Here is a 16,342-nt window from a genome sequence, read left to right on the forward strand (position 1 = left end):
TCGATCGTTGAGCTGATTTTTTCATAAGCCCACTCATTTTTTTTATTTATTTAAATATTGAACGACTCAAATTATCTGTATGGGATCCAGAGCAGAACTTGATTGACGGTCAGTGTTCGTAGCAAAGTTCATCTTATTAGATGGCCAGTTCGAAAAATTTCTTGTTAGGTCATAGAAAGCCCTGCATATTTGATTTCGAAGCACCGTCACGTGTTACTTTAGAAACTTTCACCAGCGTGAGATTTTTGAATATGTGGATCACCTATTAAATTATGTATGACCCGCGTATGACTGCGTGATGGGAAAGGGGATTTCTTGCAGTGTAAGGCCGTACTATGGGCTGTAATCCGACCCAGCACAGCTGCATTACAAGATCCGTGTCCGCTCGGTGATAGAGGTTATTAAAGATTACTGCGCAATCAATTAACCCAACCAACGGAATCGCCGATTATTTTAACAAGAGTCAAAGTTCCATTTACTCCGGAAAATTTTATACTACTAGTTCCATTTACTCCGGAAAATTTTAAATTTTATACTACTAGTTCCATTTACTCCGGAAAATTTTATACTACTACTAGTAGAAAAACTGGTTATCAAAAAAGAGGTTTGCTTATTGACGGAGGCTTCATGAATCTCTTATTTACGGAGTCGCGCGACATCGGTCGTTCATTTCTGCTTTAAACGGTCCGGATGCTAATAAAACTTTTTTTGGAAAAGAACCCAAAAGAGTAACCCTTCCCCTAAACTCTTTTCAAAAAAAATTTCATAAACATTCAAAATATTTTTAGACGGTCGCAATTCACCTACGTAAACGACTGTTTACGAAAATCTATACTAAAAAGATTCTCATCAAAAAATAAAAAGAAGGTACTAGCAGTAGTGTGTACCATTTTCAAAAGCAACGTGGCTCCAATTTCTACAGTACAATGATGGAAAATAGAGGCCCACCAACAGGCGCCTCAGCAGTGCAACTTGCTCTCTCTCTCTCTCTCTCTCTCTCTCTCTCTCTCGCGTTCTCGTGATTCTCACAGTACCTCTCTCTCTTGTCTCTCCGCGTTCACACTCGAAGCTGAGTGACTCCAAAGAAGCAAGAGCTTATTCCAATGCTCTCCGTCCAACCGACTTCTCGCCGCTGCTTTTACTTCCATTGCTTGATCGGCTTGTTTACAGTTGCTTTAGCTGGAGATCCATACGTATTCTACGATTGGACTGTCTCTTACCTGACTGCCTCCCCACTCGGGGTTAAACAACAGGTTCTGTATTCTCTCCCCTCACTGCATTTCTATCTACATCTACTTGCTTGCTCGAAATTCTCTCTGTTGATAAAGATATAGTCATTTAATTTCCCTGTATTACGAAATTTTAATTACTAGATACGTAAGTGATTGTATTTGGTCCAATGAGTGATTAGGTACACTGAGTAGTATTTGGCTGCAAATGTCGAATGAAAAATCACTGTAATTTCCGGGTAATTGTATGCTGGAGGCAAGATCGATCTATATTTGGTCTTAAGTACTTTTGAAATTACTACTCCAGTCCCTCTTTGGCTACTTGCAAGTTAAGTATTTTCTACTGTGCTAGTTCATTTCTGGAGTATATCTAATGTTCAGCCATGAGAAAGTGGTGCCACATTATGGGTCGAATGGCATGTGCAGACCGGCCTGATTTATGCGGTATTTCTTATATTGTGGTATAAGAGAGACAATAGAAGGGTAGGCGGCAATGTTAAAAGTTTAGAATAACCTTAATGAGAATGAAAAACTCATTGCGGCAAATACCTTAAGAAATGTGCACTTGCCACTCCAAACACGGTGTTAGACTGAATGAAGGTTGACCTCAGTAGATCATTAGATCCACGCCAACCATTGACTAGGATGGGAAATATTTTAAAACCCCTATTATATAGTGAGAGGACGGATCATAGCTATATCTTATCCACGCTATTTCTTATTAGAACCCCAAATGTAGCCTTTGATAGCTAGAAGTTTGAATCCCTAGTTGTTATTGTCATGGTCAGCAACTTAAGCTGACTTAGTCACTGACATATACGACTCTGCTGGCTGGTGACGAGTTGGAAATTTTTTATGCGATGAAACCCATTTCGACATATTTGTTTTGAACTAGTGTTGCCTGTGTATAATCACATAGATCCACTCCAACCGTAGGATAGAATGGAATGATGGGGATGGATTGGATTGTATAGCTAAGGCATTTCCATTTTCCTCCTTATTAGATGCCCAAATGTAGCCTATGAGGACTAGAGTTTGAATCCCTATTGGTTATTGTCATAGTTGGTGATATAAATCAGCTAAGCAATATTTGAGCCTGATGTGTCATAATGATGCAATCATCAGTATGAAAACTTGAAATTTTACTATTGGTGCATGATATGCTCCTAGAAGGCTCAAGGCTTCAATTTATGGATCGCCCATCAGGAGGCTACAACTCTTGCCTTCGGAGTTCTTGGAATAGTAATTTTCCAAGCCTTGAGCTGGCGTAGAACATTAAGAAGTAGGAGTAACTTGTAGGAGATAAAATCATTTTGAAAGCCTTTTCTCAACGTGTTTGATTTGCTGTTTTATTTGTGACGTTAGTGCTTGTTCAGTATTTGCTTTTACTACGAGAAATGCATCTTTGGCTGCCATATAACCTATATTATAATACATTGGGCTAATACACTGACATTAGCTTCTTCTCATGATTGTTCTTGTTGTAGTTGTCCTACGTTGGTTAATTTTATCTTACAAAACTAGTATATGAGCCTGGGGGCCTCTCCAGTCACAGCTAATTGATTTTGAGTTGGATGTAACATGGTATCAAAGCTAGGATTTTGGAGAATTTGTTCCCCCTTGTTTGTGCCATAAATGCACGGTTGTTTTTGTGATCCATGTGTTATGGATTGTTTGTATACCTCTCCATGTGCAAGTCGGGGGTCGTACTTGCAGGGGGGTGTTGGAGTTGTCCCACATTGGTTAATTATCTCCTCCAAAAGCCTTGGCGGCCTCTTCACTCATTGCCAGTTGGTTCTAAGTTGGATGCTTTAACACTAATATTACCATTTATCTCTGTCCTTGTATATCTTGTACCGCAGTTGAAGTTTCCACTGTAGTTATGGTTTCTCTTTTAATGCTCTGAAGCTTTGATTTCTTCTTTTTTCGAGGTTTCTATGCTGATGAATTTTGTACCATCAAGTGATAATGGTTTGTCTGATGCCTATTTAACCCACAATTCTAGGTGATTGGAATTGAAGGACAATTTCCCGGACCCATTCTCAATGTCACCACAAACTGGAATGTTGTTGTCAATGTCAAGAATAATCTCAACGAGCCATTTCTTCTCACATGGTATGGGTTTACTGTGAAAGGCTGACATGTGGCAAGTAATTATTTTTGAGTGTTGCTACAGGGACCGATTGGGGGGACCGAATTCGGACCGACGGCCGCCGGCGGGCCGTCTCCGGCCACCGGACGGCCGATCCGAGCCGTCCAAAAATTTTAAAAAAAAAAACCGAGGGGCCCTACGCGGGAATCAACGTCATCCGAGGTGTGTAGGGTGCTTGATCGGAGCACCCCTTTTCGTGTGTATATGTATATATTATACATATACACACGAAAAGGGGTGCTCCGATCAAGCACCCTACACACCTCGGATGACGTTGATTCCCGCGTAGGGCCCCTCGGTTTTTTTTTTTAAAATTTTTGGACGGCTCGGATCGGCCGTCCGGTGGCCGGAGACGGCCCGCCGGCGGCCGTCGGTCCGAATTCGGTCCCCCCACAATCGGTCCCTGTAGCATTTTTGATTATTTTTGATGCTGTTAATTCAAAGTAGTCTAATTGCAGGAATGGCATACAACAGAGGAAAAACTCATGGCAGGATGGTGTCTCAGGGACTAATTGTCCTATTCCTGCTGGCTGGAATTGGACATATCAATTTCAGGTTAAAGACCAGATAGGGAGTTTCTTTTACTTTCCTTCTCTAAACTTCCAAAGAGCCGCTGGTGGATATGGAGGAATAATCATCAACAACAGAGACGTCATACCACTACCGTTCGGAACTCCAGATGGGGATATCACTCTCTTGATTAGTGACTGGTACATAAAGAGTCATGATGTATGTTTAGTCGGTCTGCTCCTCATTGCTTCTTGTAAATAGTAGCGTTAACGATTGTAATTGACCGATGCTTTTGGGGAAACAGAAACTAAGGAAGCATGTTGAAGATGGGGTTGGCCTTGGAGCTCCTGATGGTGTCCTCTTTAACGGACTAGGTCCATATCGCTATGATGAGTCACTGGTGCCTAATGGTATCTCTTACGAGATAATAAATGTTGAACCAGGTAATTTTCTTGCGTGGGATTGACTGTAGATGGTCCTTAGTTATGTGGTTTTACTGAATAGTAATAAAATTATTTGTACTCTTCATGGGCATCTAAATGTTCTTGTCAAATAATTTCTTTTTTGGTAAATTGTTTTCAAGTATATGTTGGGAAGAACTTCATTAGGAGCTTGTAAAGCATCACTCATGGAGGCATTTTTGCTGTGGCCATTTTCTTTTATCTTTTATGCTAAATCGATTAAATTCTTAGCACTTAAGTGGATAACTAAATATCAATTTTTCTACCAAAATTAGGCAAAACATACCGCTTCCGGGTACATAATGTTGGCATCTCCACAAGTTTGAATTTTAGAATCCAGAATCATAACTTGCTTCTGGTAGAGACTGAAGGATCATATACAGTTCAGCAGAACTATGCGAACATGGATGTTCATGTGGGTCAATCATTCTCATTCTTGGTCACAATGGATCAAAATGCCACCAGTGATTATTACATCGTTGCCAGTTCCCGGTTTGTAAATTCATCTGCTTCAGCTAGAGCTGCAGGAGTTGCTATCTTGCACTACTCCAACTCTCAGGGGCCTGCTTCAGGTCCTCTTCCAGATCCCCCTAATGATTTCGACTCATTTTTTTCAATGAATCAAGCAAGATCCATAAGGTTGTCATTTATTTGTATTCTGTTTGCGTAATATAAAAAAGTCTACTTGAGAATCTTACTGGCTACCCTGGAGATTTGATGTAACATCATTATCCTCCCACCGTGCAAATCTACAACTGGGATTTTAAGTCATTTGTCTTCGGAAGGTGACTGATGCATAAGCATGGGAGGTAAATGATGCTATGTCAGAACTTTCTAGGGAAGCTTTTTTTATTTATTTATTGTTCCCTTTATTTATTAACTTATTTCCCATGAATGCTAGTCTACCATTTATTGTTTTAGTCCATTGCTGACAATTATAACACTGTCATGATACTGTTTTGTTTTGTAGATGGAATGTTTCTGCTGGTGCTGCTCGCCCGAACCCTCAGGGGTCATTCAAATATGGTGATATTACTGTGACTGAAGTGTTTGTGATCGTTAATAGACCTGCAGAACTCATCGATAGAAAATGGCGTACTACGCTTAATGGAATTTCTTATTTAGCACCTGCAACACCTCTGAAGCTTGCTCAGCAATTCAACATTCTTGGAGTTTACAAGCTTGATTTCCCTAATAGATTGATGAACAGACCTCCGAAAGTTGACACATCTATCATTAACGGCACATACAAAGGTTTCTTTGAAATCATATTCCAAAACAATGATTCGTCTGTTCAAAATTACCATATGGACGGCTATGCATTCTTTGTTGTGGGGTAAGATCTTAGTTTGATGTTGTTCCATCTCCCGCTATTCACATACTTAATAGCAGAAGTACCTATTTAACTCTTTCCTGTTCGCATCATAGCATGGATTATGGAGTGTGGACAGAGAACAGCAGAAGCACTTACAACAAATGGGATGGCGTTGCTCGCTCCACTACTCAGGTATATTTTCTATAATATCTTAACTCTTAGTGCTTTTGTATGAAATAAGTTTGTTGAATTAAGAAACTTAACGCAAAGAAGTTAGATTCATAGCAAAAGGAAGATAGTACTTTGATTTCCTCTGCTCTGCACTATGATTTTATTGTGCATACCGATGTTCTGAACTATCAATGAAGGAAGCATGGTAATGTGCACTGTGTACATAAATTGAATTGGGTCTCTAGGCCTAACCTCTCTAATGCCATTTGGCTTTGATTTGGGGGCATGGTTCCGCAACAGAACAAGTATGGGGGGCCACTGTTTAAGTGGTATTCTGAGAGCAGCCACTTTCTGCATATTGCCAAAGGTTAGGTCTGTCTCCAATCCTCTCCCGCCCATACCCCCTACGATTGGGGACTACATGAGTTCTGCTATTGTTGCAGTTGTTGAACTGCACTATGATTTTCTATGATGTCTTTTGTTTTGTGTTCTTGTTTCTTGTTCAAGTCTTTTGTCAGTGAAACTTCATTTTTTATCTGCTTCATATGAGGTCTATGCAATCTTACCGAAGAACTTTTATCTCCAAAACGACTGCAGGTATTCCCTGGAGCTTGGACTGCTATTTTAGTTTACCTTGACAATGCTGGCATTTGGAATCTCCGTGCGGAGAACCTGGACTCGTGGTACCTAGGCCAAGAAGTATATGTGAGCGTGGTGAATCCGGAGATCGAAGTTGATACTGAGATTCCGTTGCCTGGAAACACCATCTACTGTGGCCTGCTCTCATCCTTACAGAAGTAAGCTATTGTCACCGTTACGTTTCCATGAACATTCTGTTTTGGTTCAATTACTTGACTGAATTTTCGTGAGATAGTCTTCTATGTAGAATGAATTTGGATAGTCTTGTATATTAGTGAGCGTGCTGGCATTTGCACTTCACGTTTTCTCATTGTTGGACAGGCTTAGGATGTCGGAGTTCCTATGCTCCAATGGAGAATACATCTATGAAAGCTCAGTATTTGTTCAGAACTAGGAACAATAATTTCTGTACAAACGGGGATAACATTTCGATGTACCTCAGAAAATGTTTTCCTGTTTCAGAATACAGTCTGGGTTGTTTTTTCTAATCTGTTTCTGCGTATCTCCTTAATCTATACTCCTATACTAATCCGTTCCTGTTTTTTTTTTTTCTCTCTTTCCAGGGGCCAGGCTCAGAGATTCAAGTTCTCTGGTGCGCAATCTGTTGCAAAACCAAGCAGAACAGTTCTGGTTGCACTTTTCATAGCTTTGCTTGGAGCTTTCCTCAGGTAGTATATCTGGGAAGAAAAAAATGTAGGGTGGAATTGTATCAAAGGATGGTAGATAAATTATGGTGCTCTGTTTACCATTGTTTTAACTTTTTTAATGGGTTCACATTGAGGTATGTAATTACACGCGGATAAATGAGGGAAGTGTACAAGAGGAGTCAAATCAGGTTAAACAAATATCAGAATTTTACCACTGGCCGGTACCTGGTACCGGATTCTGCAATTAACGAACTCCTTTCCTTGGGACGGGCTGGCCCAAATTGTCATCAAGAAACAGAAAGCATCGACGCACCTGGACCAAATTTACGACGGCAGTTAGTTAAAATGATTTCTTTATCTAATCTCAAGGACAAAAGCAAGGACGAGACATTTATACTCACATTCCTTCTCAAATACTCCAATCAGTAAGATGTAGTACAAGCTTTTTGAAGTACTACTAAGGTGACATTCTTGTGGAGCGTCGAGAGTGTTTTGTGGACGTGGACATGCCCTTGTCCTCACGTACTTCTTTAGCAACCATAAGTAGTGGCAGAACCACCGTGGGCCGACTGGGGGAAATTCTTTTTTGTTAACAAAAGTACTACTGTACTATTTGACGCACGAATCTTGTCCTGGACTCCGTTGCCATTGCCATTGCCATTTAAGAGCATCTCCAACAGCCTCTGCTGTTGGAGAATTTCGCTTATTACCCGAGAAGAAGCCCTAAATCCCACTCCCAGTAGCCTCGCTCCAAGCTCGCGAGTTTGATGGGATGCTACTGTAGCTCGCTTGGTCCAGCGAGGTTTTGTGGCTCGCTTGCTCTGAGTTCCTCTCTCTTTCTCTCTCTCCCTCTCGCTCTCTCTCTCTCTCTGCTACAGCCTTGTCGTCCACAGTCATCGTCGGGCTCCTCATCGTCGTCTACCAACATCGTTGTCTACGGTGTCCGCCGTCATCGTCGTCGACCTCGTGGACTACCAGCGTCATCGTCTACGTCCCCTACCCGTCGCCGTCGGCCGCCGTCTATGATCATCGGAGTCATCGCTCCCTGCCTTTGTGGGTATGAAGTTCAATTTGTGGGTTTTGAAAGGGAATCGGTTGGTTGGGTTTGATGTTCAATCGGTGGGTTTGAAACGGATTTCAATCCTTGGGATTGATAGGTGTTCGTGATTTCGAATTTTGTTGAGTATATGTCTATGTATATATGTAGTTTTGTGTATGGATGTATATGTATATAGAACAGAAGAAGTTGATTACCACATCCAACATTTGGAGTTCTGTTCTGAAAGTGTGAGCTGAAGAAACAGAAAGAAAATTTGTGGGAGAGAGAGAATGGGTCTTGGGTCCCTTTTTTTTTATCAAGAGAAGTTTTGCTTAGGCTATTGGGAGCTCTATGGATTTAGTGGCTAGCCATAATGAAAAATTGCATTTTCCCTTGCTTAAATAGCTAGGGACTGCTGGAGATGCTCTAAGGCTAGGTGATCTTTCCTTTAATCAATTTACAACTATAAACACTTATTAATACAAATTAAAACTTTTCAAATATCAAACCAAACACAACATTACACAAATTCACTTACGTTCTTGGGACTCGAACACATTTTACCTCCAGTGTGTTTGTGACCCGTCAAAAGATGGGTGTGTGTGTGTGTGCAAAGTGTGTCTAAACGTGTCGTACTACTCTTAAATATGAAAACTACACTAGATCTATTAAAGTAATCCCTCTGTTCTATAATATTTTTCTGGTCCGCAAAATGAGGAAGTAAAAAATAATATAATTTTTGCAAGAAAAATTCAAATTTTTTACAAAAATTCGTTAGATATTGACGAGTTCTTGTAATTTATGAAAACAGTTTAAATTCTTTTTAGTGAAAGAAATGTATTATTTTTTAATCCTCATTCTGTGGACCGGACTAATATTTTGGAACGGAGGTAGTAATAAAAATTGATATTGACACTCCAGTTTCAGCCATTGGCACTCCACTTTGTGTCTTGATTATGTGAGATTACAAAATAAAAAGTGAAGTGCCACCGGCTAGAAGTGAAGTGCCAAAATCACATCTCTAAAATAATTTACATTAGTAACTTTGTTAATCAATATGTTCGTTAAATTCTTATTTATCATCTCATCATTTAGGAAAAAATTAAAAGAATTTCTCTCCTATCGTTTGATTTGAAGAGTGATAAGAGGGAAAATAGAAAAATTTAGAATTGTGCACACCATAATCTCCCTCTCATTTTTCTTTCTCTTCTTTTCTCCCACTTTTCTGGAGTTCCAAACACACCGCATATAAGTTTCTTTTTCATGCCCTCGTATTCCAAATCTGCATAAAAAACAGTCAATTGAAACATTCCTTTCTCCCTTTTTTTTCCCCATCTTTTTCCTTTGCTGAGTGCCCGCTCTTGTTTTCTGTTGGAGCATCGCCATTGGTGACCCCCCCCTCTCTCTCTCTCTCTCTCTCTCTCCTGTTTTGCCTTGTAAGCAAACACCATCACTCCACATACTCCAGCATATATTCCTCATCGCCAATGGTGCTTAACTGAGACAAGACAACAGACCTCCCCATAAAAAAATGGCCACGACCAAGATTCCCCTCTTTTTAAATTCTCGCAATCGGTCCCAGAAGGTCCACTGGTCATTCAGATTCCTGGTTTAAAACCTTTTATAATCTCTGTGTACAATATTTAAATCTACCATCTATCAGAATTAATGAATTTAAAAAATAATTGGCTCCAAACATCCCTTCACAGTTCTCACCAACACCAATGGAGCTCCATTATTTATTGCCCCCACCGATGGAGCTCAACTGAGACAAGACAACAGACCTCTCTCCCTCTCTCACCTCTCTCTCTCTCTCTAAACCTGAATTCACGACCATAAACATGGCCAAGGCCAAGATTCCCCATCTATTTTACGCAGCCCTAATTTCCACTATCCTAGCCTCCAAATTTACTGAATCGGTTCCTGAAGGTGCACTGGTCACTCAGGTTCCTGGTTTTAATGGCACTTTTCCTTCCAAACACTATTCTGGGTATCTCTCTATTCACTCTCTCATACCCTTTAGTGGATTTAATTGCAAGTGGTCATTTTCAGCTGTGGTGGATCGTTATCCCTTTGTTACATTTACAGTCTGCTACTGCTTTCTTATTTACGTGGGGTTTGTAGGTATGTGACCATAGATGAAGCTCATGGAAAGAAACTGTTCTATTACTTTGTTCTTTCTGAAAGAAATCCCTCGAATGATCCAGTGGTTCTGTGGCTCAATGGCGGGCCCGGGTGCTCGAGCTTCGATGGGTTCGTCTATGAGCACGGTACCAATTCTTGATCAATTATTTTCACATCCTCAGATTATTGATGCATAGGAGTAATTGTTAAGGGGGCTTTGGACCTTTTAGTTTTCAGTTTTTTGTTTTAGTTTTCAGTTTTTTGAAAATTAATGAGGAAAACTTGTTTGGTAACAAGTTTCTACTTTTTTGTTTTTCATAAACTTTTTTAGAGTTTTTATAAATTATGGAAACTACAAAAATGTGTTTTCCCCTGTTTTTTTTTTTTTTTTTGAAAAACACAAATATTACCAAATATGTTTTTTTTTTTTATGAAAATATAAACCTGTTTCTACTTATAATTTCTTAAAAACAAAAAACTGAAAAGGTTACCAAACGTATCTATTGTTTTTCTTTCATTTCCGTTGTGGGATGTACTGTGGTCCCGTTGAAATTGAAGATTTTGCATGTGTTTACTTATTGGCTCAGATTGACCCAACCTCCGGCTCAGGGGCGGCTCCGCTTATGTTTTAGGAGTTCAAGCAAACTCCATGGGTTAAAAAAACTGCACTAACATTTTGTATATTTTGGCATCGAATTTGATGTTTTCTTTCATATTGTCTGCACTTAATTAGTCAAACAAAGTTAGAGTAAATGAAAATTCGCTTAAATTTGTGAGTAAGTAGATCATATAGCTCCACAAAATGAAATAAACTAGGCCCAATAAGTTTGCAACCATGGTAAATATCGTTATTTTGTATTCATTTTTGTCACCGTTGAGTTAAAATCATGCAACCACCCTTGCTCCGGCTCCAATCTTCCAACCACCAATTGGTGTACATTGATGGAAGAGCTCTCTCTCCTCTCCATGGAGCAGCTACAAGATGTAGCATGTAGAGAGAGAATTGCTTATGTGTGAGAGAATATTGTACCGTACCAGATTTGTTTACGGTTCTAGTTTTCACTGCTTGCCCTTAGTATTAATTCTCATCAAACATATTGGTTTCTTTTGCCATTAAGAAAAAAACAGCATGTTGTTTTTATTATGCATTTTGTTTCTGTGAAGGCTGTGTTTGGATCATAGATTTGTGGAGGAAATTAGGAAAAGAGAAGGTAAATGAAAAGACAAGAACATGATAAAGTGAATAAGCTAATTCTTTGGTTCCCCCATGACCTTCCTTTCCCTTCGTATATCCTTCCACTGGCCCATGATCCCAGTAAAACCACGTATACAAATGATGCTGGATTTCTTAATCTTTTATACAGTTTTGGCAACAATTCTAGTCTTGGGTTTACCAATTGTTCAATTCAAATGGCATGATAATCTGAATTGGATGCAAATACCTCCTGTTTAATTGCTTTATATTTTTGTTCTTCAGCTGCTGTAATTGGGCTAAACTCCGTGTTCTGGATGATGGGAATTTGGAAAATGATTTGTTTTGAACTTGTGATGTATTGTTACCGCTTTCATCTATCTAATGCACTTATTTCTCTGTTAATTACTTGTTTCTACAATTCTACTTAGGTCCAAAAAATTGTTAACAGAATCTTCGAATAATATTATGCAGGGCCGTTCAATTTTGAAAAGGGAAAGCCAAAGGGGAGCCTTCCCAAACTGCATCTCAATCCCTACAGCTGGTCCAAGGTTCTGATTTGTTTTGAATGGTTAATTCATTTGAAATAGACGTTGAAATCTCCCATACTTCATAAATGAGCTCCTAAAGGAATGACCCTTGCCCGGCAGGTTTCCAACATTATATATTTGGACTCCCCCGCTGGTGTTGGATTTTCCTACTCAGCAAATGAATCCGACTATATTACTGGTGACCTGAAAACTGCTTCTGATTCACATAAATTCCTCCTTAAGGTACCATTTGAAACAAAAACAAGAAAACCTAAACATGTTGAATTTTTTGGTGGATGTTAATGTGGTCATGTTATCTGGAATTTTTTTGTTATTTGTTAGTGGTTCAACTTATACCCAGAGTTCTTCTCCAATCCGTTTTTTATTTCTGGGGAGTCATATGCTGGAATATATGTGCCAACTCTGGCTCATGAAGTTGTGAAAGGTTCTTCTTCTGTTCTATGATATGTATGTGCTGTTTAATTGGTTTGAGCCTACAAGGCCTAACTTTTATTGTTGGATCCTGTACAGGAATCGACGCCAGTGTAAAGCCCATTCTGAACTTCATGGTACCCCTTTTCTTTGCAAAATGTACTAAAAATAGCGATCAAAGCGTAGGCTTTGTTGCTTAGAATAGATACTGCTTGCAGGGTTACATGGTGGGAAATGGAGTTACTGATGATGAGTTTGATGGCAATGCTCTTGTTACCTTTGCACATGGGATGGGCCTCATATCGGATGAGCTATTTGAGGTTGGGGAGCTTCTTTTCTATCAAGATCATTCATGCTAGTTTCATCAACCTACTTAAACAACTTACACCTTCAATCTCTGGTGATAAATTGTTTTGATAACATATCCCAAGGTACTTCGAACTTGAAGATTTTGACGCTTTTTTTCTTTCGGCTACCAGCCTACCACCTTTATTAAGCTTCCTATTCATTGTCTCTATACATGAGTAAACAGAGTTTAGCTTGTTTGGGTACTACTCTATGCTTCACAGCCTCTATTTAGTCTTGAGATTAACTTTTCTGTAGGAACATTTGACGCAAATTTTAGTCTAGATATGACATCAGAACATCCAATGGGAACCAAGGGATCGAATGACTTACAGCTGATTACAGACTTAAGCGAAGGAGGCTACAAGCCTACAACCTTTGGGATTTCACCATAGGATTTTTCTTCTTTCTACCCATTTGATGTTTCGTGACTCCTAATAAAAAATCACTAGCTAGCCGAAAAGAAAGTCAAGGAAAATTCTCCCCAGAATTTAGACTTCGCTATGTTTTTACCACTTACATGCCATACTGTGTGGATATGAGTATCTCTTTCACTGCTGCTGTTACTGCTTGAACCTACCACTCATTTACATGTACTCTGGGAGAAAATTTTGCCCCACAAGGGCCTTAACCTTAACTGTGCACAAAATATCAAGTAGCTGACTAAAATTTCAAAACTTCTCTGCATGTAGACAATGGAGTACATTCCTGATTCCTCATGTTGCATACTGCAGGAAGTTACTGCCGACTGTCATGGAAACTTCTATAATCCAGCAAGTGAGAACTGTGTAAACAAGCTGGAGAAAGTTGACAGGGTAAGAATTCACTTGCCAGGAGTGCACATTCTTACGATGTACATCATTCACTTTATTCATATGATATTCACTTTCTATAATGACAATTCACAGGACATCGCAGGCCTTAACGTGTACAACATATTAGAACCATGCTATCATGGTACTGTCACTGAAGATACAATAATTGATAATCCAAAGTTACCTACCGCTTCCAGCTTCAGGAATTTAGGCGAGACTGAAAGACCCCTTCCTGTGAGGAGAAGAATGTTTGGCCGTGCATGGCCTTTTAAAGCTCCGATAAGAGATGGAGTCATTCCAACTCGGCAACAAATTCTCAACAACAAACATGTCCCATGTACTGTAAGTTACCAAAGCTACTATTCTCTTTTTTACCTTTTTTATTTTATTTTTTTATGTCTGGCTTCTTTTGGGAATGAGTACATGGTAGGGTTATTATATAGTATGGCACGATTAAAATTAAAACAAATTTATTGTTATTGATTTCCAATAAGCAGGATGACGAAGTTGCAACTTTGTGGCTCAACACTGTATCAGTTCGGAAAGCAATTCATGCTGAACAAGTAAGATTTGAATATATCAAGCTCGGCATGCTTTAAAAGGAAACAGAATCATAATCCCTGTAATGCTTTAGGAAAGTGTGAGTGGAAGATGGGACTTGTGTACCGACAGAATTCTGTTCAATCCTGATTCTGGAAGCATGATCAAGTACCACAAGAACCTCACTTCCCGAGGATATCGGGCGCTCATATATAGGTATATCAACTTCTAAAGCGATACTTGCTACTCAAGCTTTAGCATTTTTTCATAATTGCTTAAATCGTTAACATTGTCAATCCTTAGGATGGGAAGAGAAAGGAAAGTCATGCAGTTACTTGGGGTATTATAGGATAGGCTTTGAGAAACCAAAATTTTCCTTATTCCTTATGGTTTGTTTTTGTTTTTGAACGGCACATTCCTTATGAATTGTTACCATCGGCAATCCTTGGGATGGGTTGGGAAAGGAAGATCTCGGTTATTTTGCTAAAGATTGGATCATCTTCCAACGTCGTGGGGTTGCCCCGTTTTTTGTACATAAATCTCATGGATCGGTAACAAAAAGGTTGTTATTAAGGCTATGTCATTTCAGAAGGAAAATGGCCAATCTATCTTATGATGCTTTTTTGTTATTACATTCAAACAAGCCATTCTTGAGTTTCGGAACTTGGTAGGTAGTAGAAATGGGAATTTGGAGCCATTTTTGTGGATTGTATATAAGATTTTTTTTTCTATAATACAGTTTCAATATGCTAGTGCAGATGTTTATGAAAGCAAGAATCTACTTGCTTCTTGTTTAATATAGATGGTTTGAGCAATCGACCATGGTAATAGCTGATTAATTGATGCACATTTGCATTTGTGGCAGTGGAGACCATGATATGGGTGTTCCATACACCGGGACTGAAGCATGGACTAGATCAGTTGGATATAAGATTGTGGACGAATGGAGGCCTTGGACTTCTCATGGACAAGTTGCTGGGTAAGACTGTTACTTTGATAGATAAATAGGCTGGCTACGAGGGTCTCGTTCTTGTACTGCACCCAGCGTAAGCCGATCGCTTTTTTATGCCGGTTTGGATGAGCGTGTGCGAGTTCGGGATTCGGTTATCGCTTTCCATCCGGTGCAAAAAGGCTCCTGCTAAAACTCACAACACTTTTCTTTAAAATGTATCTTATCTGGTGCAGATACCTACAAGGCTATGACAACAATCTCACCTTCCTCACTATCAAGGTTAGTAAACGTTAACTTGCATGCAGTAACTCTAATAGAATCCATCTAGTCTTCAATCACTGGGGTATGGGAAACGTTAACTTGCATGTAACACAATAACCCGGCAAACTAGACTAAACATATGGATCTCTGGATTTGTTTTCGTTTGCTTTCTTTGTTGAATTATGTAATTTGTGTTGTGTGGATGCAGGGATCCGGACACACTGTTCCGGAGTACAAACCGCGCGAATCATTGGACTTTTATAGCCGTTGGTTGGAGGGGAAAAGAATATGAAAGAATTTCAATGGCATTCATTGGGAGGGGAATGAATCTCACAAATTTCCCAGGCATTGTTGTATTGTGGATACTTTTCGCGTACTTTTGTTAAATAAAAGAAAAATAAACATACTTCTGTTTCTTCTTGACGGGGAGAAATTTGAAAAGTAAAAAATAGAAAATAGAAAATAGAACAATTCAAAACAAACATTTTCTTAATTCAATCTCCATTTTTTGAACGGAATCTCCATTCAATACCAAGCAATTAGACACCGATAAACAACAAACCAAATATGCCCATGATTTATTTTGTCTAAACATGACGTAGTATTTTGAAATTCCTTTTACTTCATCCAAAGGCTTTGCTAAACTAGCTGTATCCTGAGCAACTCTACTTTGAGACGACATTTTGTATTACAAATTATGTGATGAATCATAGAAGAAATTAGATGAGCGTTTAATCGATCGTAGTATAATTGCATACACAAGAGGGACACACACATATACGTATTTGATTAAACATATCTACCGTGAAGCGAACAAAAGTGTGAATACTCTAGCAAATTACCATACGATTGCAGTCGATGGACCACATACTATATCTATGCTTCAATATGTCTTGTCTTTTGACCCAAAAAAATATAGATTACTTGGGGCAATGAAATTCTAAATTCCTTTCCAAATATCAGTAAGATATTGATCAACTCATTAATC

At 39.2% G+C, this 16,342-nt stretch overlaps 2 protein-coding genes and 1 pseudogene across 2 annotated transcripts; all 3 read left to right on the plus strand.

Moving 5' to 3' along the window:
• Positions 1 to 951: 951 nt before the first annotated feature.
• On the plus strand, positions 952 to 7,322 carry LOC131312737 (monocopper oxidase-like protein SKU5). Its single transcript, XM_058340679.1, has 9 exons — positions 952 to 1,253; positions 3,235 to 3,344; positions 3,840 to 4,110; positions 4,196 to 4,334; positions 4,628 to 4,991; positions 5,323 to 5,688; positions 5,781 to 5,859; positions 6,436 to 6,635; positions 7,041 to 7,322. Exons 1-9 carry the CDS (start codon positions 1,104 to 1,106, stop codon positions 7,147 to 7,149), a joined length of 1,788 nt encoding a protein of 595 aa, XP_058196662.1. The 5' UTR covers positions 952 to 1,103; the 3' UTR covers positions 7,150 to 7,322.
• LOC131315396 (small nucleolar RNA snoR100) lies at positions 6,028 to 6,142 on the plus strand (annotated as a pseudogene).
• Positions 7,323 to 9,652: 2,330 nt separating the features above from the next.
• LOC131312738 (serine carboxypeptidase-like 20) lies at positions 9,653 to 15,760 on the plus strand. The gene is made up of 14 exons (XM_058340680.1): positions 9,653 to 10,153; positions 10,288 to 10,433; positions 11,954 to 12,030; positions 12,130 to 12,252; positions 12,352 to 12,454; positions 12,541 to 12,578; positions 12,660 to 12,761; positions 13,521 to 13,601; positions 13,695 to 13,943; positions 14,099 to 14,164; positions 14,236 to 14,357; positions 15,007 to 15,120; positions 15,327 to 15,372; positions 15,563 to 15,760. Exons 1-14 carry the CDS (start codon positions 10,005 to 10,007, stop codon positions 15,644 to 15,646), a joined length of 1,500 nt encoding a protein of 499 aa, XP_058196663.1. The 5' UTR covers positions 9,653 to 10,004; the 3' UTR covers positions 15,647 to 15,760.
• The last annotated feature ends 582 nt before the right edge of the window (positions 15,761 to 16,342 follow it).

Source organism: Rhododendron vialii, chromosome 13a (assembly GCF_030253575.1).
Source record: "Rhododendron vialii isolate Sample 1 chromosome 13a, ASM3025357v1".
Taxonomy (NCBI): domain Eukaryota; kingdom Viridiplantae; phylum Streptophyta; class Magnoliopsida; order Ericales; family Ericaceae; genus Rhododendron; species Rhododendron vialii.